Consider the following 25461-nt stretch of genomic DNA (forward strand, 5'->3'; position numbering starts at 1 on the left):
CATAGCCGGTCATACCGAACGACCGTTTGCTTTGTACCGAAGCATTCTCCGGAATATCGTATGGAGCTACTATACGAACGTATTGAAAACGCCGATAGGGCGGTTATGCAGATATATTGCAAATGAAAAATATGGGCGCATGATGATTACTATCCAACAAAGGAATTTTAAAAATTGAAACTGAATTTGATTCCAAGACTAGACCAGATATGCCACTATAGTAAAACCTGCTGCTCACGATCTCCGCCCTTGACCCTGTCTCTGCTCCGAGTCAGCAGTGAAATGCGACTCAATCTTTGTAAATCCTCACTTTATAATCATCCAGCCATTTATCTTCGATAATGACCAACTGCGACGCTTGCTTCTTGGCAAAGTACTCGTCTTTGGGGTCGGAATAGTCTTCCTTGTTTACATCCACGAATCCCTCCTTGGCAAACGCCCTCGGGGTAATCATGAGTGAGCGTCCTGGTAGGGCAGCGTTAGCCGTAATATCGCGATAATATCTTGTCTAAAGACAAATTACAAAGAGGAGAAGTGTGAGTTGACATACCGTTGATGGATTTATCGCAGGCGACTCGCATCATTGCACCGGCACAATCGGCCTGTTCGCCAAACTCGACACCACGCTCAATCAGCCAATCCTCGTATTCCTTGGTACGAATGGCACTTTTGATCCAGCATGGCGCGACGTAGTTGATTCGGATTCCTTGCTCCCAACTGTTTCGGCGCACGGTCTTCATGAAGCCCCGGAGGCCATACTTAGTCGCTGTGTATTCCCAGTTTCCCTAGCGCGGTGGATTAGTCACTGAATTACTTGTAGTTATAAAGGATGAGTAATTCAAGGAAGTATCAGACGGCATATTTACCGGTGAATCGATGTATGCAACCATGCTTCCTGTCATGATGAAGCATCGGTCTCGGTCCTCGGTATCGGGTTGTTTCCTGAAATAATGAACTGCGAGTTTCCAGGTATAGAATGTCCCGTCCATGTTGACACGGACAATATTGAGATTGGGTTTGGTGGGTTCCCCGTTAGGGTCTATGGACTGTCAGTGCCTTGGTTGTATGGAAGTATACACGGCCAAATTTCGAGCATCTTGAACTTAAAGTTACCAGATATAGACAGACTTACCATCGAGGTTCCATAGACTGTCACCAGAGGCACGAGAGATTCCCGCATTGGCAATGACAATATCAACGCTGTTATGCGGACTCTTGGATTTGGCCGTCTCGAAGAGTGTAATCAAACTGTCCCAGTCTGTAATGTCGCATTTGACGAACGCGGCAGTTTCACCATTTGCGTTCAATTCCTTAGCGAGATCGTCTCCTCTGGGGTGAAGGTCACCAAAGGTGACAAAGGCGCCGACCTCAGTAAAGGCGCGCACCATGGCCTCGCCCATTCCATTTGCGCCTCCGGTAATGATGACGGATTTACCTTTGGCATTGGCTAGATCGGGAACCACTGTGTGGTCGATTGGGCCGTTGTAGGTATATTTAGGAAGAGGCATTGTCAACTAAACTGTAGGTGTACAGAGTATTATTGGGGGTGTTGGTTGATTCTGAAAATGTCGCGTTGACAAGGGACCTTAGTTATGCCACTTATAGCAACAGCCTGTCTAGCTGTATCTACAACATATCCGAGGTAATTTTTCGTTTCTATGGTAGGCCGGTATAGGATACCCCGCGTTCGCCTCGACAAAGGATTGCAGCCGAGATTATTGCCAAGCCGGTAACCTAAAAGGGGACAACCGACCATAACCGGGGCAGTCGAATAATAAAAGCTTTCGGTCATTCGGATGTTATTAACGAACACAATTCCCTGGTTTAAGAGCAAGGAAGGTATAAAAGGAGACTCGAAATGAACATTTGAGTGCGAACGTGCTCCTCCTGGTAAGAACCCTGACTTGTGAAAGGTGGAGCCTGTCAAGGTCCACGGTTTTTTGACTGCGAATATATGGAAAGATCGGCTGGAATTTATGTCCCAACTTGAGCGCAGACGAGACACTCGCAGATATGGGATACCAGTGGATGTCTCTGCCGGGAGACCAACCCCCAAGATTTGTTGGCGATAACCTACTAACTCACACACGTGTAGGCCAAGTACGGCGGAGCGGGTGGGGATCCCTGGTTTCCACCCCTTCAAAGGCCGTCTTCGTATATGTTGAATTCGATATTGCAGAGGCTAACAACATTCAAGTGTTGGTTATCGAAATTCTGTACGGAGTACTTGGTAGCGAGCTCCACCTCGGGGTCGCGCGACTCGGGATGAAGTAGTCGTATCGCGAGCTGCTTAAGATCGGCAGCGGCTGGCAGCTTCGATAAGCCATCGCTAAAGACACGAATTTCAGTTCCCGTATCCGCGGCCACGAGGCCGCGCAGCTTCAAAGTAGTGGACCGACGCGGGTGGATCCATACGGAATGCCCGGGATCTGGAATTTAGTGATGATTGAGTCCAGAGCACTCAGAGAATGGTGTGTGACAAGAAAGCGGGACCAGTACCTCGGGGTGTTGCACAAGAAAATCTCATGTCTGGCCAAAAAAAGGAAGCGGGAAGGAATCAAAGTTTTGATAGACAAACTCCATGCCTAATGCGGTTAGAACTGGGTTCCCAAGCTCGCGGAACTCCGTCCGTGAACCACGCGATGACCAGGTTTGGGTAAAGGTGGAGACGGTACCTACATTAGCCGGGGACTAGCGTTTGTCATAGCGGCACTAAGCGTGTGTGTGTGTTAGGCGAGTCTTTGGAGAAAAAAAAAAACAGAATTTGATACCATTCCATAACAACTCATTACATCCATATTGACCACCCGGGCCCTCATTATATAATTCCCTCATAACCACCATTCATTACCACCACTCATTATAACCATTCACACCAGGTGTTGAGCGTATATATCAATACTCCAAGCCGATCCCAAGCAGCTTGACAAAACACAGTATTTTCCCGAAAGACAATGCTCACGAGGAGTTCGAGTTGTCTAGGCAGCTGAAAGAGGAGCCTGATAAGAAAGGGTTAGTCGCAAGTTCTCCACTGTTAGGATACACCAAAACATACCAATCATTCCCGTTGCATAAGCATCAATGATCTGAATAACGACACCGTAAGTCGCACCAACAAGGAAGAAAATTCCAAGAAGTACCATTCCCCAGTGCAGCAGGTAGATCACCTTCTGCACAAGTGTACCCTTCCGGTAGTGACTGTTGCTGTGTAGCCACAAGAAACCAGGAAGGCACATGGCCAGAGGGGCGAAGCAAACGGACCCAATCAGGGCAACCAGGTAGTTGAAGATAGGGATAGTCTCGCTAAGGATAAAGGAAATAGCACCGAGACCGATCGTGCAGCTCATCCAAGTGACCCAATGAACGACAGTGTTGGCTTGCAAATGACGTGTGTTGCCCAGGATACGGACAAAGATATATTTGGCGGCGATCTAAATTGTAAAGTCAGTTCTGAACGCATGAGTCGCGAGAAAGATACTCACATGCAAGTAGATCGTGGCGCTCACGACCAGTCCTAGCAGTGCAACACCATAAGATACCATCTTGATCGTCTGTCCAGCGCTCTGTGGATAAAAAAAGGAATCAGTTAGTTATACCCGATACTGCCACCAGAGAGATGATACATACACCCAAAGACGGACTAGCCACCCACTGTCCACACCAACGATAGACAACCAAGCTGAATGCAAGGTACGACGCATTAACCACAATCATGCACAGATACAACGCCTTCTTGTAATCCTTCGGGTTGCGCATCTCCGACATCACCGGGATGAAGGCGCTAGTACCAGCCGTGGAGACGAAGATAGTGCTGGAAGCAACCATGCCAGCAGCAAATCCGGGGTTGTTGATAGCCACATAGCCCAGGTCATAAGGGCCCTCCTGGGGTGCGGCGGCCGGCCGGTCGCGGGTTGTGACTCCGATGACAACGATCAGAACTGCGGCATAGATCGAAATAAATCCTGCATATGTGAGCCAGCCCACATGCTGGAGTTTGCGTACCGAAGCTGTCGCGATGATCACAACCGCTCCGATCAATGACCACCAGACAGTGCACGCAGAGTGGTGGGACAGGGCGTTCAACGCAGTTGAGACTCCAATGATACCACTTCCCGTCACAAGAACGTAGCCGATGAGAAAGAGGATGCCGGTAAGCTCCTTCGCGAAGAAACCGCCAGCAACTTCCGCCATGTCGGCGATGGAGTGGCAGTGAGGATGCTTCTTGCGGAAGTTGCCCAGAATCACGAAAGAGTAAGTGTTGAATGCGCCCCATGCGACGATACTGATCGAGCCACCCACCGCACCGAGGGAGTACAATGAAGCTGGCAGCGACAGCACACCCGTCGCGAAGAGGACCTTCACGAAGATAATACACGCCTTGAACCAGCCAACACCGCGGAAGCTGACGCCATCCTCGGTCTTCTTGAAGACTTCGTGCTCCTCGCTGGAGTCCCTAGGGCTTCCCAGCTCTGTGTCATTCACGCTTCCCTTCTCATTGATAGTCATGATGGATGGATGAGTTTGGCTCGAAAATTGCAGCCCGTGGGAAAGGTAGAGTTTAAAAATGGAAAGCTCCGGGGGAACGGAAAAAGTTTTCTACAAAGGTATTGTTCTATCTGTCTTAGAGACTTCCCATGGTGGTAATTAACTGTGGGCCCTGCATTGCAAGCGTTGTTAAATTGGCACTAGTTGCGCTACGCTAGTATTCCGCACACGCGCTTATTTGCAGCTAGTCTATATCCCCGGTCACTCGCAGGACAAAAGAAGCGGCGTGGGGCTAAATGGGACCGCAAATAATCGGGCTTCCGTTCTGGAACCCAGTCACAGCTTGGCTAGTTTCAGGCATATTGGCGCGGACCGCAAGACTAGCTTAGCTGTCTCTCAAGTCATGATTTTCGGATGAGGCAAACTTTTCACTGTTCAACACTTGCTCCATGTGGATAATACCGGTTATAGTAAATTGCGACTGCGTTTTGATGTGGAACGAGCGGACGGGAGAGTAGGGATAGAAGGGAGGGAGAACTACTTGATGTGGGTCGTACCACGTGTGTCGATCGTGGCCGGAGGCATGGCAGCAACTACTGAGGAATAGAATAATTATTATACATTTGTTTACTGAGTAAAACTTTTGCTGTCTATGTAAATCCATTTTCTCTTGTAGGAAGTTTCTGGAAGTAACCCGTGATAGTGAGCTTTGGTCTAAGACGGGAGGGGAAGGGGTGCGACAAGGGAGGAACAAGGGAGGAAAACGAATCAGCGCCAGGTACCCGACGATCTGCATGGGCCACTTTACCCTAGATATTGGTTAGATCGGCATCCACTAGCATGCAATATTGCTGCTCCCCAGCTATGAAACCGCATGCGTATTAAGAAAACGAACCGCAAAAGAATTACCTTGTCACGAGGACGGACAGGTCATTTCTGTTTCTGGATGATTATAGCATTAAGACGGCTCATTCCGAAGTCTAACTATCTAACTAACTAGGTATCACCAGTATCAGAAAATCATGCAAGCGAGGCACGTCATTAGATGAAAAGGAAATTGATGACACAGGTATTGCGGCCCTGGATTGGATATAAACTAACAAAAGTATTATATTAACATAAAAATATATGTCTTAAGTGTTTATTGGTATTGTTGGGTTGCGCGGGTAAAACACAAATATGACAAGAGGAAAGCTCAACAAAACATCGAAAACTAGACTAAATCTGGACAGCGACACACTCCAAGCAACACAAAAGAAAACAAAGGGATAACAGGTGATGAGAGGGTTCCAGCACAAGTGACAGTCTGGAAAAGCAATGACAGGTTTGGCAGACTCTCAAGGAACTCCAGGTGCTGCTGGAGGAAACCCAATCTGTCCTCCCATCGGAGCTAACCAAGGGCCATATGTAGTGGCGAATGTTCCTGGGGCCAAGGGATTGACTGCTATTGGATTATGCCGTCCAGGGTTGGTAGCAAGATTCAGATCTGGCAGGCCAAGTTCAAATCTCGTGGTTGAGACATATAGCTCACGGAAGCCATCAGGTACGCTTGCCACGTATAACAAATCTGACACAATTGGGCCGTCTAGTCGGGGGGCGGTATTGGGTGACCAGGCTCCTGGAACGAGATTGCAAAAGGTTCTAGACCAAGGGATCATTCTTTGGCGATTTCTATCAAGGATAGTGACTTCTGCTTCAATCATTTCCCTAGTTACGAGGCCATTACCAGTACTGCATGTTGAAATGCAGACGACCGGTACTCTTGGCCCAACAGCTCCGCCAAAAGGACCAAGAAGCACACTAAGATCCGCTTGGAACACGGTCATCCTAGTGCACCCGGTATCGTGGATAAAGTCCAACTCGGCAAACCACGCTATTCCCGGAAGGCGGATTGCTAAAGTCAACTAGATAAAAGAGTTAGCAAAACTTGGAAGAGGGTTGAGCCATAAGTATGGAACTTACCCCTATCAGTTTTGGGTATTGTGAATGTGAATATAGTGTGATCGCATTACCCCTTCCACCCAAAAGCCTTTGTAACCTTGGTGGTGGGAATTAATCGCTTCAAATTCATGCCAGTCAAATGGTCTTGGTTGAGAAATCTGGGCGCCCTTCAACCAATATGTAACAAGACCGGTATTCCAATCAAGGTCACCCGATTTGTATGCTTCCAAGAGAGCCTCGATGTTAGGAAGCTGCTCGGAGTCATCCGTAGTGCTCGCCACATCTGTCTTCATCATTTCCAATTCATGCACCCGTCGGACGGTCTCCCAGCTGAGGTCTTCAGACCCTGGGAACCTCATCTCGCTACAGTAGAACAAGGTGTGAATCTGTGCAGAATCAATATCAAGATAGCTGACTCACTCCTCTTTGGCCTTTGCAGCTGTATAGTCCTGTAACCTTTGCTCAAAAACATGGGGCATTATGTTTTCAGCAATTCTCTCATGACATCTTTCGATTTGACCATCGATATCGCTATTGGATTCCAATTAGCTTGTTGTTTGCATGGACAATTAAATTGAATGTCGCCTCACTTAAGTTCAAGATCGTCTTCCTTCATATGCCACCTGCGAGGAAGCTTAGCTGGGTCGGTAATGGGGTCGGTTCCTGTCCGTTTGCCCCATGGTCTGCTTTTCTTTGGCCTCTGTCGTTTACGTGGCACGAAAGTGCCAGCGTAGGACTTTTCAAGGTCTAGCTCTTCTATCTTGAGCGCTATGCGTGGAGTTGGATCTTGTGGCGAGCCCCTATGGCGGTGGGGTGGTAGTTGCTTCACGCGAGTACTACGTCGAAAGTTGTACCGGTCCGACATGTTGAAGATAATATGAAAATTGAGTCTCGCAAATTAAAAATGCCTCGATGCCAATGCACAACCAAGTCGGAGGGTGATAATATATAAATACCTGAAGCAATAGAACCAAGCTAACGAGGAAAATAAAGAAATACTTTAGACAATGAGAGAAAACGTACACTTGGGATGGAGTGGATTTGGGGTCAATGTCTCAAAGACACGTTATAGCTACAACAAAGAATATATCCTCGGAGAGGATGGCTGTAAGCCACAAGACTCGTATCTTACAACTATGTTTCTCTATACTCTTTTCGCTCGCTTTCATTGTGGAGAAACCAGAATGAACGATAGGAAAGCTTTGATGGTCAGCTTGGAGATGCTTTCCCAACATCAAAGAACAAAAAGAAGCTGGGAGTTAACATATGATCCAAGAAAGAAAAGTTGAGAAATATATATATTTAGCCTAGTGGAGCGAGTAAAGGTAGGGTTGACTATGGTTCTATTTTTGACGACATGAAATGGGATGGGGGTTGGAGTCTCTAACACAGGTAGATAAATTTCGAGTTTTAAACTGAGTAGAGTGATAGGAATCCAGATGTTTTCTTTAAAAAAAAGGAAGAATCGTTTCCTTATTTCGTTCTCTAGTACGAATATGGACGCTAATCACGTGACAAAGAATTCATGGAATTGTGCTTCCGAGAGGTTTGGAGGGTTTGCTTACTCTCCGTGCCTGAGGCCACAACTTATTGGTGCCTCAGGCGCTAGATTCCTAGTACTGGAGCAAGTACCTGGTAGCGAGTGCTTACTACTACTTGCTAGTTAGTAAGCACTCAGGGGTTTTATTGGAGGCCAAGCCCATGCTTGGCGCTGATGTAATACATTCTGCATTTAGCTAGTAATTAGTACTACCCAATGGAAACCATGCGATCCTAACAGAATCTCAGAATCTGGGAAAACACTCGATCCCCTGACCTCTTTTACTCCTCTCAATTATGAAGTCACTTTTCCGTACTTCACCTGTGTTCTCGGTATCCTCTCCATTCGGTTCCCATACCTGATTGAATCCCATGCGGCCTCCTCCGTAAGACAATGAAACCCGCGACGCGATCGAAAAGTGACAGTCCAGCCATGCACAAACCTATTGACCCCACTGGTCACATCCAGCATCACAAACCTATCCCCCATCCCTTCCTAAACAAGGCCGCGAATCGACCCAGCCACACTGACGTCGACAATGATTCGTCCACCGTATAACATAAAAGTCGAAAAAAAAAACGCGAAACGCAGTCTAATGATTTCATCGGACGGGAAGGAGCCGTTTGACGGACTGGTTTCTCCAATCTTCAGAGCACATATTTTGCCGGCTAGCCAGTAGTATTCTCAGTGGCCGACAGACTTCAACTGACGGTATCAGATGTGTCTGTCCTTCAACCATTCGAATGACAGAACTTGATTTGGCACTTTCGAGAAATCCAGCAGCCGATTGCGGGGAGTAGAGGGACACCAGTCCAGTACGATATTCGGCAGCCCGCTAGGTCTGATGATCCTAGTCATTCCGCGCCTATTTACTGCACCGAACGTGCACATGTTTACCTTGAATCTCTTCTCATCAGGCCTAGTCAAGGGTCGATGCCCACTCATAACACCCCAGAGAAAGGTAACATCCCAATGTAGCACGTTAATGAAACTTTTCGATACTTTGGCTACTAGACCTACTTTTAAATGTATATATTAAAATATCCGACTGGTCATCGCCGCGCGGTCCCTCAGTCTAAGTGACAAAGGCTCCCGCCAATGTTATTCCTCTCTATTCGTACTTCCCTCTCTATAGAGAAAAAAATTAGGAAACTCAACTTATGTATTCACAAGGCACGTTGCAGTATAACTCAGAACTTCGCCTGCTTTACGGAACAATGATCTAAATAATACCTACGGTCGCGGTTTTACTATCTAGATTTTTATGCTACGTCTGTCATTGCTATGGCAGACCCTGATATGCATAATTATGGATATAGTCCTCGGCAGCCTTTTGCGGGGTTGTCACTTGCATCATATCACGCCATGTCAGCATTTCAATGCGCCCAAGACCACTCGATACCTTCCCCAACCATTGGCAAGCGCATGGTGTTATTGTCAGAGATAGCACGTCAGGTTTGGTCGGTTCTCAAGTTACGATGGTAAATTTGTCATTCTATAGGACGGATATCACGGCATTAATGTTGATGTGTTCTGTGTACCCGACCTTTTCATACGATGGCTTGTGACTGTCGCTTGTATCTGACACGAAGGAATCCATACGTGATTCTACAATAAAATGGCGCGAAGCAAATAACAATTGAGAATCGGTGGTATTTAAGCAGTGGCTGCTCACAGATCTCGAGGAATAATTGCTCAAACTTGATAACGACACAACTTACCAATATCTCAGCACAACATGGCACCATCTATCGCCCAAACCCCCACTGCAGAAGTCGTTGTTCCTGTAAAGGCCGCTCCTGGAACAACCGAGACAAAAGCTAGAGTGAGAAGAATCATTGACGAGGAAGGGGGAAACACTACTGCTAGCGTAGGTCATGACTAGGCCTTTGAGTCTCTCCACATATAGCTTGACCTGACAACGATGCAGTATCCAAACTACCTGCCTGTGTGGGACTATGGCGAGAAATACCCGCCCCTTGAGCCCTTTACCCACGTCGACCACGGGAAAGACGCCGACCCCTCCTTTAAAGACCTCCTTACCGAGGGCTCCAAGATTAAAAAATTGACTCCAACTACCGGGTCTGAGATTACAGGCGTTCAGCTAAGCAAACTCACTGCTGCCGGAAAAGATCAGCTTGCTCTGCTCGTCGCCCAACGTAAAGTTGTCGCCTTCAGAGACCAAGATCTCGCCGACCTGCCAATCCAAGAGGCCCTCGATTTTGGAGGCTACTTTGGCCGCCATCATATCCACCCAACTAGCGGAGCCCCAGAGGGATATCCTGAGGTTCATCTCGTTCACCGGAACAACAATGCGTGGGAATTTGATGAATATCTCGCGACGAAGAACAGCAGTGTCGCATGGCATTCTGATGTCACATACGAGCAGCAGCCACCTGGTACCACGTTCCTATATGTGCTTGATAACCCTGAAGTGGGTGGGGACACTGCCTTCGTCAACCAAGTTGAGGCCTATAACCGGCTTTCGCCAGCGCTCAAGGAGCGTCTTCACGGCTTGAAGGCTGTGCATTCCGGATTTGAGCAGGCTGAGTTTAGTCTAAAACGTGGTGGAGTTGATAGACGGGACCCGGTGAAAACCGAGCATCCTCTTATTCGAACCCATCCCGTGACTGGCGAGAAAGCGCTTTTCGTCAATGGTGGCTGTAAGTATTCTCTCGTGTTCTTAGCGAAATTAGCCACTGCTTACACCAAGACTAGTCACTCGCAGTATTGTCGGACTCAAGAAGGAAGAGAGCGATGCCCTTCTAGGGTTCCTACTGGCCCATGTGGGTCGTGGCATTGACTATCAAGCTCGTATTCGATGGGCCCCGAAGACTGTTGTTGTCTGGGATGTGAGTGGTTTCTTGACCTATTTATCAGCAGTTCAAAATACTAATGTGTATGCAATATAGAACCGTGTCACGGCCCATTCTGCGATTGTTGACTGGACGACTGGGGAGCGTCGTCACTTGGCGCGCATTACCCCCCAGGCTGAACGCCCTTATGAGACACCTTACGTCCCACAGGAGGGTGAATCCAAGGCGTAAGCTGCTATTAGATAAATATTCAAATACCTCGAGAGAATAAAGGTTCATACAATCGTACATGCTTCGTTTCGACAAGCCCAATTTAGAATCATGCATACGCAACGATTTATCCATTTTGGATAAATTGTGATTTCATTGGGAACTGTAGAATCTCTGAAGATAAACATATCCAGACCCCTCACTGACGACATCTTGTAATATGAATGCATGGCGCTAAGATAGCCGCAGACAACCTCATTTGAGCCATGATGGTGCAATATGTGACACTAACCTCACGAGTCTGCATATCAACTTGTCAAATTAATCCTTTCCTGCAAGCCCAGGGGTTAAACTCTGATTGATAATCAGAACTTAAATCAATTTTCCTTTTTGGACAAAATCATTATGTTCTAATCGATTTGCTATGAACAACGCATCTTTGTCCCTCTTACTATGGACCAACCTGAAGTTTATTCCATCGCAACACTAAAATGTCTAATAATGTCGAATCTTTGGAATTTATCCCGTAGATTTGCATCTCTAACGAGCAAACCGGAAGTCAATTCTGTACAAGATGGTTAGTGGGTAGGGACTGGAAGTAGGTATACCCTATAGCGCTAACGAACCTCTTGTTGGTCAATACCGGGTTTTCACGCAAGTAAAGCTCTCTTTGCTCGCTCGTCATAGCGTCCCATTTTGTAGAGTTATGCCTGTACGTAAGTTAGCAAGTATGCTGCATGTTAATGTTTGCAAGTATGAGATATGTACTTATTCCACCAATCGTAGTAGAATTTGGCGCCCACAAAAAGGAATCCACTGACGACAGCCAACGCGATAAGAACTTTGTTTCCATTTTTGTAGTACGGCGCATCCTTTTCTTGGTACACCTGTTCAGAATTGTTAGCATCCCAAATCGTGAATGTATTCCCTACCCATTGGTAGCCGCAAAGGAAGGAGCGGAAAGACAAGGACTGGAACTCACATTAGCACTGGCAATGCTGCTCAATTGTACAGATATATTATATAATGCAGAGGCAACAGTGCGAGTCCGCACAGATCCGGCATTCCGCGAAGTCAAGGCCACCACAACAGGATGAATACTCGGCGAACCAACAAGAAGTGTGAGTATCGCCCAACGCGGCCAAGGCATGCTCTTTTCAGGAAGTACCTCCAGAGCAATCAGCAGGACTAGGTTCCAGAATTCCACTCCCACGCCCCAAAGTAGACGCTGGTTTGTGCGCTCCGCAACCCAGGTAATGGCTATCATGGTGATAATCGTAACTACAGCCGATGGAATTACCAATAAATTGGTCTGGAATGTTGTGAATCCCTGGGATCGCAGTTGTAGCGTTAGATACCCTTGTGCTGGATTCGTCGGAATCATCCAGACCAGACCGAGAGCGTAAATGGGCCACATATGGTAATCCTTGAGCGACTCCCAAAAGAGCCGTAGGGTAACGGCTTGTCGGTTGTGCATACTGCCCTTACTGGGATCATCCCGAATAACCCGGTTCACCATAATCTTCTCTTCATGCTCCGTAAACCATCCGTTCTTTCCGCGGAAACCCCCCTTGGTTTGTACGGGCGAAGCTGGCATCCAAAAATACGCGATGATTCCAATCACACCGGTTATGAGACCCTCGTACGCAAATAGATATCTCCAGGCACCACTGCCATCGGCATCGGTGATGTGAAGGAGGCCAAAGGCTAGGAATGAACCAACGATTCCAGCGGTAGTTAAGGAAATCCAGAAAGCTGTCAATATTCTGGGCAGCTCACTGGACTTGTAGAAGAACGACAAGAAAAGAATTGTGTCAGGTATACTACAACCGGCGGTTAGTTCCATGGTAAGCTGTGGGAAATGTGGGAAATTTGAATACTCACAAACCACCTTCTAAGAACCCTAGCAAAGCTCGACAGCCCAGATATGAGCCTCGACCTGTTAAAAAGGCCTGGCAAGCCGCGACTAGACTCCATGAAACAATTTGAACAGGAATCCAACGGTCTGGCCCGATTCTCTTGGAGAGTAGCTGGGAGGGCATCTCAGCCAACAAGAAGCAGACCAAAAATATGGTCTGACCCAAGTTGTAATCGTTGGTGGTCATTTTAAGATCTTGTAAAAACGTACTGGACAGTGCCTGGCTGATGTTTCCTCGATCCAGCTGCAATGCAAAGAAGGTGACGCAGGCAAAAGTACAGACACGAGCATCAATCTATCCAAAGCTGGTTAATTGGCAATTGGGTCGTGACAATAGAATGATTAACTGACCTTCCTGACAATTCTTTTCTCTTCCGTCTCCGTCCATTGAAAATCGGGATCCCAGCGATGGAGTCCCTCATAACTGTCAATGGGCCGGTAGAAGTGATGGCCTTCACTGGCCTCAAAGGTACCTTCTCCTTTGCTTAGTTCATTTTTCTGGCCCTCTTCGTCTGAGCCATCTGCACTACTAGCAGCAACCTGCGCTGTCTTTTTTTCCTCTATAGACATCTTTTGGGATTGCAGGAAGAGACAAATGTGGAACCTCGTAGAAAGTGATTTCGAGTAGCATCGTGAAAATATCTACTGCAGCCTTTATAGTTCTGGAGAAATTACGCATTGTTGCAATTGCCGTCACGCAATTCTGCCCTAGGGAGAGTTGTTATGTTGTGCCCACAGGCGTGAATGAGACAATTGCATATTAAACGATTTAGCTCCAGAACAACGTCCAGCTTATACAATTAGCGTCACAAATACTTCCATGTTCTTCCGGCAATGAGTATGTATGGTATGTGGGATAATACTGAGACTTGCCGGGTTAGCTTTAGAGGCGGGGTCCAAGCGACTTGCATCATTCGGAAATTTAGACACGCCATTTGGGCTAATGCTTTATCATTCAACTAATCTCTTGTTATTGGTTCTTCAAAATCGCTTAAATATCGTCGCTTGATGCTTATCTCGTTTTGAGATTCACCTTCTACTGCAACCATTGCGTGATGCGTAAAGGACCAACCTCGCCTTTCACTCGTCGGCAAAAGTCTAGACAGTTCATGCAAGCCTACTTCATATCAGAAGTCATACTCGGTTCCTCGGTAGTTCCTTGGGATAGATTCTGTAGCTGTTTCTCAGGCTTCCTGATATTCGGGTTTCAAGTAATGCACTGGACTTGTTATGAAAGACTATCCCACAATGCGTACAAAATCGGCGTCATACCATAAGGAAGACTACACTCCCACAAGTTGTGATCAAATACGGGCCGAGAAAAAAACGACTGTAGCGATGAGATAGTGATAGTTAATCCATCATAAAACAATAACCATGGCGGATGCATTACGTTAAAGCTCAGGATCCGTCGTGCATCCATTCACTGGGAGCCTGCCATTACGACCAGCGTTTTAGGGAGGTAAAACATGTGTGAAGGCATCAGAAAAGGATATTTGTGCTCAACGCACTTCATGACTTTACTGTCCCATCACATGCCGTTGTCTGGGACCTTTTTATTTCGAGACGGGACACCAGTCAACGTGGCCCTCCTGGTTATTTCCCCACCACAGCGGAAAGGGATGGGACGGTCCACCAGCTCCGTACACAGCGAAAGAGAGAATGAAGACAACAAAGAGGCTTCCGGCGTCGAACGCCCCCGCAATAATGTATGAATAGTTTCTGAAGATGCGTGGGTGGTAATTCCGAAGGTAGGCTTGGGTAAACAAGCCACAGAGTAGTCCACTAAGAATGGTGCCCGTCAGTGGCAGGGTTGAGATATTGCCAGCATACTGGATGAATTGTGGGAGGTTGATGTCCGAAAGGTCAAACCTTCCGATTTTGGGGATAAACTAAAACGCAAGAATGGGTCAGGATCAACTAGTTGAAGAGTCTTGGACTATTTTGGGGTCGCTGACCAGGTAGCAAAGGTGATGTACAATCACCGCAGCAGCACCAACGGCTAGGGCAATAGGAATCATCTCATACTTCGCACCGAGCTTGTACAAATAGGGAGCCAGGGCCCAGGAGGCCGCCTTCGTGTTGAAAGCTTGCATTGTCGCACCGCTCCAGGAAGAGTTTCCATTGCCTTCGGCAAGAAGATCCCGGTTGGCTGAGATGATGGAAGACAAAATAGCATAGTTGATGAATTCCCCGAGTACGATGCCATACATTTGGGTCCAAAGCATGGTTCTAAGGGGGATTTTCAGGTATTCGCCTAGCTTGAGATCAGTGGACACGGAGACTGAAGACATGACAACATTGTGCGACCAAGCAGCGAAATACATATTACCAACTGGGCGCCCAGGAAGCATGAGCCCAGCCAGCATCTTCGACAGGTTATTGGTAGCAATGCCGTTTCCGAAGCGAGCAAAGAGGATGACGCTCTGGAACATAATATTGGTCAGAGAAATTCCAAAGCTGAGTCTTCGACACGAAAGGAGAAATTAAAATTCCTAGCGCTAGCGCGACTATGTACGCCCAGACCGGAAGAGTGATATTCTCTTTGATCACCACGATAAGACCAAGAACAAAGCTGATGATGATAATGCCAGCGAAGCACCACCATGGGGTGTCCTTGTAGTGCTTGGCCATGTGGGTGTGATGCGGATCATCATGATTACCTTCCTTGGCCCGTTGATATACTCCCCAAATACCTTTGCCCCAGAAGAGGATGCAGTGAAGAATCAGGGCACCAATCTAGAAACCCGTGAGCGTCTGACTTCATGATAGAGGTATTACACTCACTGCAGCGTTGGCCGTAAACAGACCAAATGCAAAGGACCCAGTAAGCTGGGGTAGTCCATGCTTTTCAATGACTGATTCGTCGAGCAAGCCACCGAGAAAAGTTTCTCTCACTGGATATTCTGTACCATTGGCCATGAGAAGGTTGGTCGCCATGAACGGGAGTGATCTTGAACCCCAGCCATTTCCGAAGTAGATACCAATCATCACCATGGCGCAGATTCCAGTTCCCACGAAAGTATGAAGTACCAACTTAAGAGGAATAGCGGTTGAGTATGATGTGATCTGAGTTCGGAAGCCGTGTTGGTTAGTATCCAGTATCACTGGGGGGTCATACGCCAACTCACATATTGCCAGTCAAAGGACAAAGAGAAGAGACCCAAGCCTTCATTGGCAGTAGCACCACCGAAAAGGTTGGTGAGTATGGCACCTTTTTTGCCAGTTGCTTTCTGTGAAGCCAAACACTAAGAGTTTGTAGTCTAGTCAGAGAGTGGAGGGGATGTTGCTAGAAGGTAGTACATACCGGAATGGAGACGGAGTTCAGCCATGGAAATATGTATGCTGGGAAGATCTCATAAAGAGACATACCCGTGAAGGCATACCAGAAATATTTCAGTCGCTTTGAGTTCTCGACTTGCTCCCAGTGAAGCCCTTGGAGAGTTTTCACAACAGGCAGTTTCCCCCAATAGACAGCCTCAACATCCCAGACAGCAAAGGACCGCATGAATCCACAGAGGCCACAGCCAAAGAGGCCGATAGAGATAATGCCCAGGATGATAGTGGTGGCGCTCAAAGGAAGATCGTATAACAGCTTTTGTGCCGCAAACACTGCCGTGGCATCCGTAACATACCCGGCTGCCGTGGCGGTGATCACAGAGATCGAATGCTCCTTAAGACCGAACGGCCCAGGATTCACAAACTTAATGACTGTGATCCACCAAGGGGGTCTGATCTGCCCATTTTGTTCTCTCCATCTCGCTTCAAACTCATCACCGCGAGGGAGAAATTTGGCCCAGGCGGTACCGATAAAGTAGGAAACAAGAACGAGAAAAACACCTGAAATGTTTACTTGGGTCGGTTTGAACTAAGAATACATATATTAGCAGACCTGGGGTAGTAAATAATGAAGCGATGTGCAGATTCACTTACAGCGTAAATCTGGGTCATGATAGCCAGGAAGGCCGCGAGACCAGAGCCCAGAATAGCAGCTCGAAATGTCAAAGTAGGGTCGAAGTCATCTCTCATCGGCAAGAGATGAGCGGCCACATCGGCTCCAGTGATAATGACAGCATCTGCAGAGTCGCGGGAATTTTCAACAAACAACTCGTTGCCACTAACTTGGGCCTCATCCTTTCCTAGAACCGTGACAGCCTTCTCATCGATAGGCTCTGGGGTGGATACCGCGATACCAACACCGTGTGTAAGTGGATCAGGCATGACTGAAATACAGTATGATGATGAAATATTGATAGAGCCTGCGCTATTTGTGTCACGTTAGATGAAACAACAAAACTCAGGAAATGAGGAAGGGAAAAAAGAAAACACAGAAGATATAGCAGACAGAGGATATATCTACCATGGATTGTGCGATGGCGCAATCCACTGAGGCTTGAGTCGTTTGCTCTTTCCTCCGAAATAGTTCCTTCCACGATGTAATACGCTCAGATGGTCCAAGGTCGCAACACGCCTGGGCAGATAAAGGTTAACGCGTAACACAGGCTCGGCCCGAAGGTTCCAAGAGTCAAATCTCTGACATATCCCACGGTCTTCACATCGAGCCTACCCTACCTAGGTATACACTCATCGTTAGAGCTAGGGCTGGTGGATGTGACTCTACCTTGTGTCAATCCCTATAGGGGATTGCCAGGTAGGCTGAGGTGATAGATCCGCGCTGATAGTCCACGGGTAGTTGCCTGTTTGGACGGTCAGGATTCATTGCAAAGCTTGGAACCTCGGAAATCTCGGGGCTTTGATCAAATGAGTGTTTGCATGAATTCTAGTCCTATAGAAAGAGAAAAGTGGAAGGAATGGAAGAGAACAGGAAGAATATAGAAACTCCATATGTTACATAGTGATGCAGGTGAAAAGGGTTCCTGAAATATCGGGCAGAAAGTCAGCTCAAAGTGGGGCATGTCCCACTCTGTGGCTCCATAGGTACCCCCCACCTTCTAGATCTGTCCACGGGTATCTCCAGTATTAGACCATAGGCGCTCTTTCAACCTCATTCCTACTATCGAGTGATATCGCTTTGGGGTATTATGCATTTGAGATATTATTTTACTCGTCGCTGTGGTGTGTTAAAATCTCATTCATGGAATTCTTCTACTGAATCAGTGCCAAGGTCAAGTCTCTCCGTATCTGGTGGTTTGTGGTCCTTTTCTGTACAGCGAGTGTCTATATTGCATCGGTGGCCGATATCGAATACGAATGCAGTTTGGGAGAGCTGGATTATATCGTCAGTAATGACAAGCGAGCTCGAATTGCAATAGACTTGCCCTAACACTGAACTCTGCAGCTGAATGTCCCCAGCCTGATCACGTTCATTATGAGAATCGCATGTACTGGGCCAACTGTGCTGGGGATGTTATCACGGACTTGATGAGTAAGTTCATTGCCATCATACTGGAAAATTAAGCTTGCCGTTTAACCAAACAATATTTTATATTTTAGTCCTGTCTATTCCCTTCCTTGCGCTATGGAAAACACGAATCTCGCTCCGCAAAAAGCTCATCCTGCTCAGCGTTTTCTCTGCGACTATCTTCATTATGGTCACCGCTATACTCCGAGTGGCCGTCGGGATGACCTATGACGGTCAGATGAATATCGACTAGCTATGTTTCTGGAGCTTTGTTGAGGTCGATGTCTCTCCGGCAGCTCTTCGTCCCCTCGCAGAATCAGAGCTCCTCTGCAAGGGCCGTTTACAATGATACGAACGAACCCATTCTGAAAAGGTCAAAAGAGGGGTATAGCTAAGATCTGTCACGGTCTGTCGGGGATATCGAAGCACCCGCCAATGATGAGGTGCCTATGTCGCCCTTGAGCGTTGTACATGTTCGTCAAGAGTTCGAAGTGACTAGCGTTGACGCAAGCCAGTCTTCTAATGGCGACAAGACATCTAGACACCGGACTAGCTTTGACTAATTTACAAATTTCATAGTGCTACTTGCTTCTAGGTTTCTCCCATTTATTCCCAACTTTATACCTCTATCGGATTATCTCAAACTGACATTGGGGGAGTTTAGCAAAAGATCAGTCCGAATGTCTCTGTGGCACTTCAGGACTACAATTACCAGGAGTATGCATTATAAGGGGTTAGTTAAAACGTTTAATGGCATCCCCAGGCACCAGCTCGCGTGTGTTAATATATCTAAAGAAATTCCAAGTCTCTTATCGCTCTTCGCCAACTGTTCAGCCTGCATGCGAAATAACACAACATCTGCAAATCCGAGAAGTTAAACAAGAAAAGAGCTACTACGCTTTTCACCTTCATTGAACAATATATATTTATACAATAAAAAAAAACATACAACAGTGAGGATTCGCTGGTGGTCACCCACCCAACTACTAACTCACCGGCGTGTGGCTTAAGTACGGCTGAGCGGACGGGAAGCCCTGTTTTCCACACCCTATGGTCGTATGTATCATGTCTCGTGTGCGACAGGTTGATAGAATGTTGAGGGTTTGGTGTAGGGATGTAAGAAAAGTATGTTAAGGAGTTTAGTAGCATAATCTATAGAATATAGTCTATATATATATAATGGAACAAGGTCAAAAGTCTAAAGAATCAGGCAGCTAAAGACGCGAACTGTTCTTGGCCTTCGCTTCCAACAATTGACCAATCCGGGCATCGACCTTGCCGAACATGGCAGTGACAGCATCCTTGAGCTGATCAGGCACGTCTTCCAAAGTCTCCGACACATTTGACACCCACTGCCTTCTCTCGGCCTCATCAAAGACCCTTTTCCACAGCTCTCGTGGCTGAAGGAAATCTTCGTCATCAACTAGAATCTCATTCTGACCGAGAACAGCGTTTCGCAAGATGCGCTCAGTGTGTCGTACGTTGGAAACAGTCTGGCTGGGAATACCAGTGCCCAGTGAACTCTTTACATAGTTTGGGTCACCACCATAGTTTCGGGTCACAGTTCCCATGCCGTCGCGCTCGAATGGCGCGTATACAGGGCAGATTGCCCGGTTTGGAGGAAGCTGTGTGTAGTTCACTCCCAGACGGTATCGTTGAGCGTCGGGGTAAGCGAACATGCGCGCCTGCAACACTGTATAGGCGAAAGTTGTTAATACTCTGTCCCGCTCTGACGACAACATTAGTGTGTACTTACTAGGATCAGGTGTCACTGCAATCCCAGGTACCATGTTAGAAGGCGAAAATGCGGCTTGCTCGATCTCGGCAAAATAGTTTTCGGGCTGGGGCTGTTGTTAGCACTTGCTTCGTGTCTAAGATAAAGAGCCACTCACATTCTTGTTGAGAGTCATTTGACCAACTTCGATCAAGGGGAACTCTTTGTGGGGCCAAACTTTGGTGATATCAAACAGAGCGCGGCCGTAGGTTTCAGCCCGCTCGGGTTCCATGATCTGCACGAATAGTTTCCAGGCCGGCAAGTCTCCTCGTGCAATAGCGTCCCACAGATCTTGATTGTGGAAGTCGGCGTTTGCGCCAGCCATGCGAGTACCTTCCTGGCCGGAGAAGTGTGTGATATTCTGGGTTGGGCGGAAGTGGAACTTGCAGTAGCGGAAGCCACCATCAGCCGACACCATCTTGAAGGTATGTACACCGAAGCCTGTCACTCGACGGATGGAATCAGGAATACCCCGGTTGCCAAAAAGGTGCATCAAAGCATGAACACTTTCCGGTTGGTTTGCGTGGAAATCCCAGAACTAAACGGTTAGCTTCATCCGAAATATGAAATCTTCAATTGGCACTCACCATGGTCCAATCCGGCCGGTTGGTGGCAGGATGTCTCTTATGGCTTCTGTTGAGAGAAGGAAACCTAACCGGATCGCGAACAAAGAACACTGGCTTCGGGGACATTAGAATATAAAATGTAAGAGTCGACGGTGAACACTTACGATGTGGTTCCCTACAATATCATGGTTACCTTCCTCTGTGAAGAACTTGACAGAAAAGCCTCGCACATCGCGGACAGTGTCTGCACTACCCTTTTCACCACCAGTAGTGCTTAAACGGAATAAAACAGGAGTTTTCTTTCCAACACCATTGAGGAATTTGGCCGACGTGAGGGAAGAAATGTCATTTGTAACCTCAAATTCTCCCCAAGCGCCTGCAGCTTTAGCATGAACGACTCTGTTCAGCGTTAGAATATATTTTCCTTCCAAGCATCAAATTGAATGGTCGCATACCTTTCGGGGATACGCTCGCGGTTGAAATGCGAAAGTGTCTCAATGAGAAGCGTGTCACCCAGTGTCGTAAGGCCGCCGCCACCAAAAGTAGGTAACGTGGTGCTGACGGATGGGTCTGCAATTGGCTGGCCTGTCTGGTGTCAGAGACTCAGAGTAGTCAAGTTGCTTTTAATATATTTGGTACTATACCTTCTGCCAACGTAAAAGTATCGTTCGTCATTGTAATTGTTTGTCTGGAGAATTCGACTTCAATTGGTAGTATGTATGCTATAAATGATCCGTCTTCTGGGAAACAGCCTTCCTTTTATCAAGTTGGTCCCTCAGAGGAATCAAGAGCTTGACACCAACCCCCCTCATGAGGGAAACCCCAAATGAGTCTCCAACATCCGTCCGTTACATCTTGACGTGAGGGGCTTAAGAGAAAATCAAAGTCGAAACGGCGTTTTTGAAAAGCCTCATGCCGATCGAGCGCAAAAGGCGGTCACCGAGCCAAGGCCGAGTTCTGGCCGTCCCCGATAACATTTGCCGCGACTCTGATTGGTCAGAGGATCTGACCACCTCGTGCGGGGAGGGTTTTTCCCCTCATGAGGGGATGGGAAACGTCACTCTTGGAGCTTACGTTCCTTCTAGAACACATTTCTTCACCTTCATGCACGGTTACATGCAAGCCACCCTTCTATCAGCCCTACCAATTCAAGGTTCAAGGATCTGCTCTGGCCAAGATGTTCCTAGTAACCCGGAAGAGCGGCAAGACCATTTTTGCAATATTCTCGCGATGAAGAGTGGAATATAAAATCGAGGCAATGCCTCGCCCATTTCTACTCAACACACACAAACACAATCTTACAGTCTCACAGCTATTGAACAAACCTCACTCTCAAACTATTCTCTTATCCTCAAAAACAACCATTCTCAAACCATGGCTTTTGTTTCGAACGGCTCTGAGTACGACTTTATCATTGTCGGCGGTGGTACTGCTGGCAATGCAATTGCTGGTCGCCTTGCTGAGAACCCAGACGTCCGTATTCTGGTTGTCGAAGCTGGCATCCCCAACCCTGATCAGATCGAGCAAATCACCACCCCGTCGAAGGCTTTCACCCTTCGCGGAAGCAAGTACGACTGGTCTTACAAGACAACTATGATCAAACGCGATGATTATGAGCGTGTTGAAAAGCCCAACACCCGCGGAAAGGCCCTCGGTGGCAGTTCGTGTGCCAACTACTTCACCTGGATTCCTGGCTCGAAGCCTACCTTCGACGACTGGGAGGCCTTCGGTGGCCGCGATTGGAACTGGGACTCCTGTGTGGAGTACCTCCGCAAATGCGCCACCTACCATGACGACGAGAAGTTGTATCCGGCCGAACTGAGCAAGATTGGAACTGGAGGCCCTGTGCAGATCTCCCATGCTGACTTAGTTCCGGAGATGAAGCCGTTCCGTGATGCGCTCACTGAGGCCTGGGTTTCCAAGGGTGAGCCTCTGACCGAGGACATCTACTCCGGCAAGATGAAGGGTCTCACCCACTGTGTTGATACCATCCACCAAGGCGAGCGCCAGGGTAGTTTCCTCTACCTGAAGAACAAGCCTAACGTGACAATCCTCTACGGCGTTCACTCGAAGAAGCTGCTTATCGACCCTGCCACCCGTATCTGCTCCGGCGTCACTGTGATAAGCGACACTGTCGATCAGGAGATAAGTGTCTACGCCAGCCGAGAAGTTATCCTGTCTCAGGGTGTCTTTGAAACTCCCAAGCTTCTCATGCTCAGCGGAGTCGGCCCAGCAGGGGAACTGGCTAAACACGGAATTACCCCCATTGTGGAGTCCCCTCACGTCGGTCAGCATCTGTTGGACCACCCGATTGTGCCTTTTGTTCTTGAGGTCAAGGAAGGGTACAGTTTGGATAACCATATCCTCCGCGCCGGTCCTCTCAATGACAAGGCACTGTCCACCTACCAGAAGGACAAGACTGGCCCCGCAAGCTCTGGATTCTTGGAACTTGTTGGATTCCCTCGAATTGACGAACGCCTGGAGAGGTATCCTGCCTACCGCGAGGCCAAGGCCGCTAATGGCGGACTGGATCCTTTCGGCCCAGCAGGACAACCTCACTTCGAGCTGGACTTTGTCGGCTTGTTCAGCTCCGCATTCCAGTGGCATTATCCTATGCCCGAGAAGGGCAGCCACATGACTGTCATTGTTGATCTGCTGCGACCGTTGTCCGAGGGTGAAGTTACCCTGAACAACTCGAATGCACAGGTCCAGCCGAACATCAACCTCAACTTCTTTGGCAATGACTTGGACATTCTGGCCATGCGCGAGGGTGTGCGTTGGACATATGATCTTTTGACCAAGGGTGCTGGGTTCAAGGACATTGTTATCTCGGAGTACCCCTGGAAGATGCCCCTTGATTCCGATGATGATATGAACCGCGCTGTTCTGGACCGCAGCCAGACTGGATTCCGTAAGTTTATCCCTTCAAATATTTCGAAACAAGTTTAACGATTTACTTTATAGATCCATGCGGTACCGCACGTCTCTCGAAGAGCATCCACCAGGGTGTTGTTGACTCAAAGCTGCGAGTTCACGGAGTGCGCAACCTCAGAATTGCAGATGCTTCTGTCATCCCTGTGATTCCTGATTGCCGTATTCAAAACTCGGTCTACATGATTGGCGAGAAGGTTAGTAAGAAATCCACGGGCTGCTAGAACAACACTAACGTATAACTAGGGTGCGGATATCATCAAGTCTGAGCACAAGGATCTGTATGAAGCCAAGAACATTCCCTACCTTGTCTCCAGCAAACTTTGATCTGTTATGTGTGTCTGTAGTCTTTCTGCACATGTAAATTGTTTTGATCGATTGCATCCCTTCTTGCTTTTCTCACTTTACGATCGTTATTTTATTGAAATCATACCATTTTCCTCCTGTCTCAATTCTTGTTAATAAGCCAATTGTACTTGCGTAAACGTCGTGAGGAGGTATACGAAATAGTATAGTGCAAGCTCTCTTCTAATAATACTAGGCACTTTCAAGGCTACTATGTACCTTTTCCCGGTAATTTTTACTTCTAAAACATGAATTATCCTATCCTTCTTTGCTCAATGCTTCCTTTGTCCTACAAACACGACCATCTTCCCCTATGCTTTCCGTTCTTCCTTCTCTCCTCGCTATCGTACGCCGTATATATAAATAGTGCATTGCTTTGCAAGTGTACGAGCGACAAAGTATGCCACCGGTTCATAACTCTCTCATTTGATATTACCTCACCGCCTTCTTGAAGCATACTACATGTCTTCTTTCACGGCCTGTAGGGCTTTGGAGTTCAGTTGTGCAATTGTTCCGAAACGTGGTCTTTGTTGATGGAAAGGTACCAATCTCTCATTTTGTGCAGGCTTTCGAGCGTTTGGTTGGCGGGCAGCGCTCTCGTCGGGAGTTTCTTCCAGAGACGAGCACAAAGAGGACGGTTTTCTCGAGATTCGACAGGCTTGCATGACCTTTTGGATCCAAGTGTAAATCGATTTTACAAGCAAAGGACATTACTGCAGGTCTTCAATCGGGAAAACTGGGCCTATGTCAACCCAATTTATATCATAAGACATTTATAGCGTCTTAGCCTAAAGCTTTCTTAATATTAATATTTCCAGATAAAAACTAATACACTCTGATCGTCGTTCATAATTCTCACTCGGGAAAACAAGACAGAGTGCTGCAATGAGAACAATCGTATCGAAAGAAGCGTAGATAGGATTGAACACTTTGCAATGATGCGGCTTTGACTGTTGGAATAGTCGTTCCTGTGTACGAAGAATAGATATTCCGGTTTTGAGGGCTTGTGTGCGACTGTTGGCAACAGAGACTATGTATGGTCGATGAATTGCGAGTAGAACAATGTGAATGAGCGACAAAAGTGCTTCTCGGGAAATAGGTAGCCATTGACACCCGTGAATTCGATCAAACTTCGGATCTGGGTTTTCCAGACGGCACTAAGACGGTAAAAGTTCTAAATTTGTCTCTATTGCCTCGTGAATATATTCAACCATAGGGTAGTCTCGGGGGCGGGCACCGTTATGTTCCAGTTTGTGAATGTCCTTGAAATATCGATAGGCCACATGAAAGCCAGCGAGGATGAGGTCAAATGGTCGAGGGAAATCAGTCTCCGTTTGCCAATGCGAGAATAACTCTCGTCACTTTTCATCGCCCTGTATCGTACCGGCGAAGCGATCTATTTGGAGCTCGGTGGTAATCGGTCGACCGAGAACGACAGCCATGTGGACGTCCCTAATGTGCAAGATCACCCAAATTCTATGGCCGATGAGACTGGTATTTTCTCTCTCGCGGGCCCAAATGACATGATTTGTCCGGTATGTAGGCCAATTTCCTACGCATCGCGGATTGCTGG

At 47.4% G+C, this 25461-nt stretch overlaps 9 protein-coding genes across 9 annotated transcripts; 3 read left to right on the forward strand and 6 right to left on the reverse strand.

The window, feature by feature from the left end:
• Nucleotides 1–289: 289 nt before the first annotated feature.
• On the reverse strand, nucleotides 290–1508 carry N7455_006998 (uncharacterized protein; the record flags this gene model as incomplete). The annotated part of the gene is made up of 4 exons (XM_040953634.1): nucleotides 290–465; nucleotides 551–785; nucleotides 867–1039; nucleotides 1133–1508. The coding sequence occupies 4 exons, from the start codon at nucleotides 1506–1508 to the stop codon at nucleotides 290–292; spliced, it is 960 nt and encodes a 319-aa protein (XP_040816014.1).
• A 1450-nt stretch (nucleotides 1509–2958) lies between these two features.
• On the reverse strand, nucleotides 2959–4506 carry N7455_006999 (putative neutral amino acid permease; the record flags this gene model as incomplete). Its single annotated transcript, XM_040953506.2, has 4 exons — nucleotides 2959–2999; nucleotides 3056–3431; nucleotides 3483–3563; nucleotides 3628–4506. The coding sequence occupies 4 exons, from the start codon at nucleotides 4504–4506 to the stop codon at nucleotides 2959–2961; spliced, it is 1377 nt and encodes a 458-aa protein (XP_040815981.2).
• A 1316-nt stretch (nucleotides 4507–5822) lies between these two features.
• Nucleotides 5823–7291, reverse strand: N7455_007000 (uncharacterized protein; the record flags this gene model as incomplete). The annotated part of the gene is made up of 4 exons (XM_065605478.1): nucleotides 5823–6389; nucleotides 6498–6789; nucleotides 6847–6957; nucleotides 7017–7291. 4 exons carry the CDS (start codon nucleotides 7289–7291, stop codon nucleotides 5823–5825), a joined length of 1245 nt encoding a protein of 414 aa, XP_065461332.1.
• A 2413-nt stretch (nucleotides 7292–9704) lies between these two features.
• On the forward strand, nucleotides 9705–11013 carry N7455_007001 (TauD/TfdA dioxygenase family protein; the record flags this gene model as incomplete). Its single annotated transcript, XM_040953626.2, has 4 exons — nucleotides 9705–9836; nucleotides 9897–10629; nucleotides 10685–10818; nucleotides 10879–11013. The coding sequence occupies 4 exons, from the start codon at nucleotides 9705–9707 to the stop codon at nucleotides 11011–11013; spliced, it is 1134 nt and encodes a 377-aa protein (XP_040816023.2).
• Nucleotides 11014–11532: 519 nt separating this feature from the next.
• N7455_007002 (uncharacterized protein) lies at nucleotides 11533–13480 on the reverse strand (the record flags this gene model as incomplete). Its single annotated transcript, XM_040953481.2, has 6 exons — nucleotides 11533–11557; nucleotides 11619–11702; nucleotides 11761–11879; nucleotides 11975–12815; nucleotides 12877–13205; nucleotides 13262–13480. The coding sequence occupies 6 exons, from the start codon at nucleotides 13478–13480 to the stop codon at nucleotides 11533–11535; spliced, it is 1617 nt and encodes a 538-aa protein (XP_040815993.1).
• Nucleotides 13481–14466: 986 nt separating this feature from the next.
• On the reverse strand, nucleotides 14467–17173 carry N7455_007003 (OPT family oligopeptide transporter; the record flags this gene model as incomplete). The annotated part of the gene is made up of 7 exons (XM_040953545.2): nucleotides 14467–14802; nucleotides 14869–15336; nucleotides 15386–15649; nucleotides 15698–15979; nucleotides 16042–16158; nucleotides 16218–16778; nucleotides 16844–17173. Coding segments are annotated over 7 exons (2358 nt in total), but the record flags the coding sequence as incomplete, so codon positions are not given.
• A 1077-nt stretch (nucleotides 17174–18250) lies between these two features.
• On the forward strand, nucleotides 18251–18525 carry N7455_007004 (uncharacterized protein; the record flags this gene model as incomplete). Its single annotated transcript, XM_065605479.1, has 2 exons — nucleotides 18251–18296; nucleotides 18365–18525. The coding sequence occupies 2 exons, from the start codon at nucleotides 18251–18253 to the stop codon at nucleotides 18523–18525; spliced, it is 207 nt and encodes a 68-aa protein (XP_065461333.1).
• A 961-nt stretch (nucleotides 18526–19486) lies between these two features.
• On the reverse strand, nucleotides 19487–21287 carry N7455_007005 (catalase; the record flags this gene model as incomplete). The annotated part of the gene is made up of 7 exons (XM_040953712.2): nucleotides 19487–19965; nucleotides 20029–20113; nucleotides 20165–20584; nucleotides 20634–20726; nucleotides 20777–21011; nucleotides 21068–21197; nucleotides 21257–21287. 7 exons carry the CDS (start codon nucleotides 21285–21287, stop codon nucleotides 19487–19489), a joined length of 1473 nt encoding a protein of 490 aa, XP_040816065.2.
• Nucleotides 21288–21986: 699 nt separating this feature from the next.
• On the forward strand, nucleotides 21987–23870 carry N7455_007006 (GMC family oxidoreductase; the record flags this gene model as incomplete). The annotated part of the gene is made up of 3 exons (XM_040953510.2): nucleotides 21987–23523; nucleotides 23577–23740; nucleotides 23790–23870. 3 exons carry the CDS (start codon nucleotides 21987–21989, stop codon nucleotides 23868–23870), a joined length of 1782 nt encoding a protein of 593 aa, XP_040816089.2.
• Between the last annotated feature and the right edge of the window lie 1591 nt (nucleotides 23871–25461).

This window comes from Penicillium solitum, assembly GCF_028829755.1.
Source record: "Penicillium solitum strain IBT 25940 chromosome Unknown utg000004l_segment0_segment0, whole genome shotgun sequence".
Classification (NCBI taxonomy): Eukaryota; Fungi; Ascomycota; class Eurotiomycetes; order Eurotiales; family Aspergillaceae; genus Penicillium; species Penicillium solitum.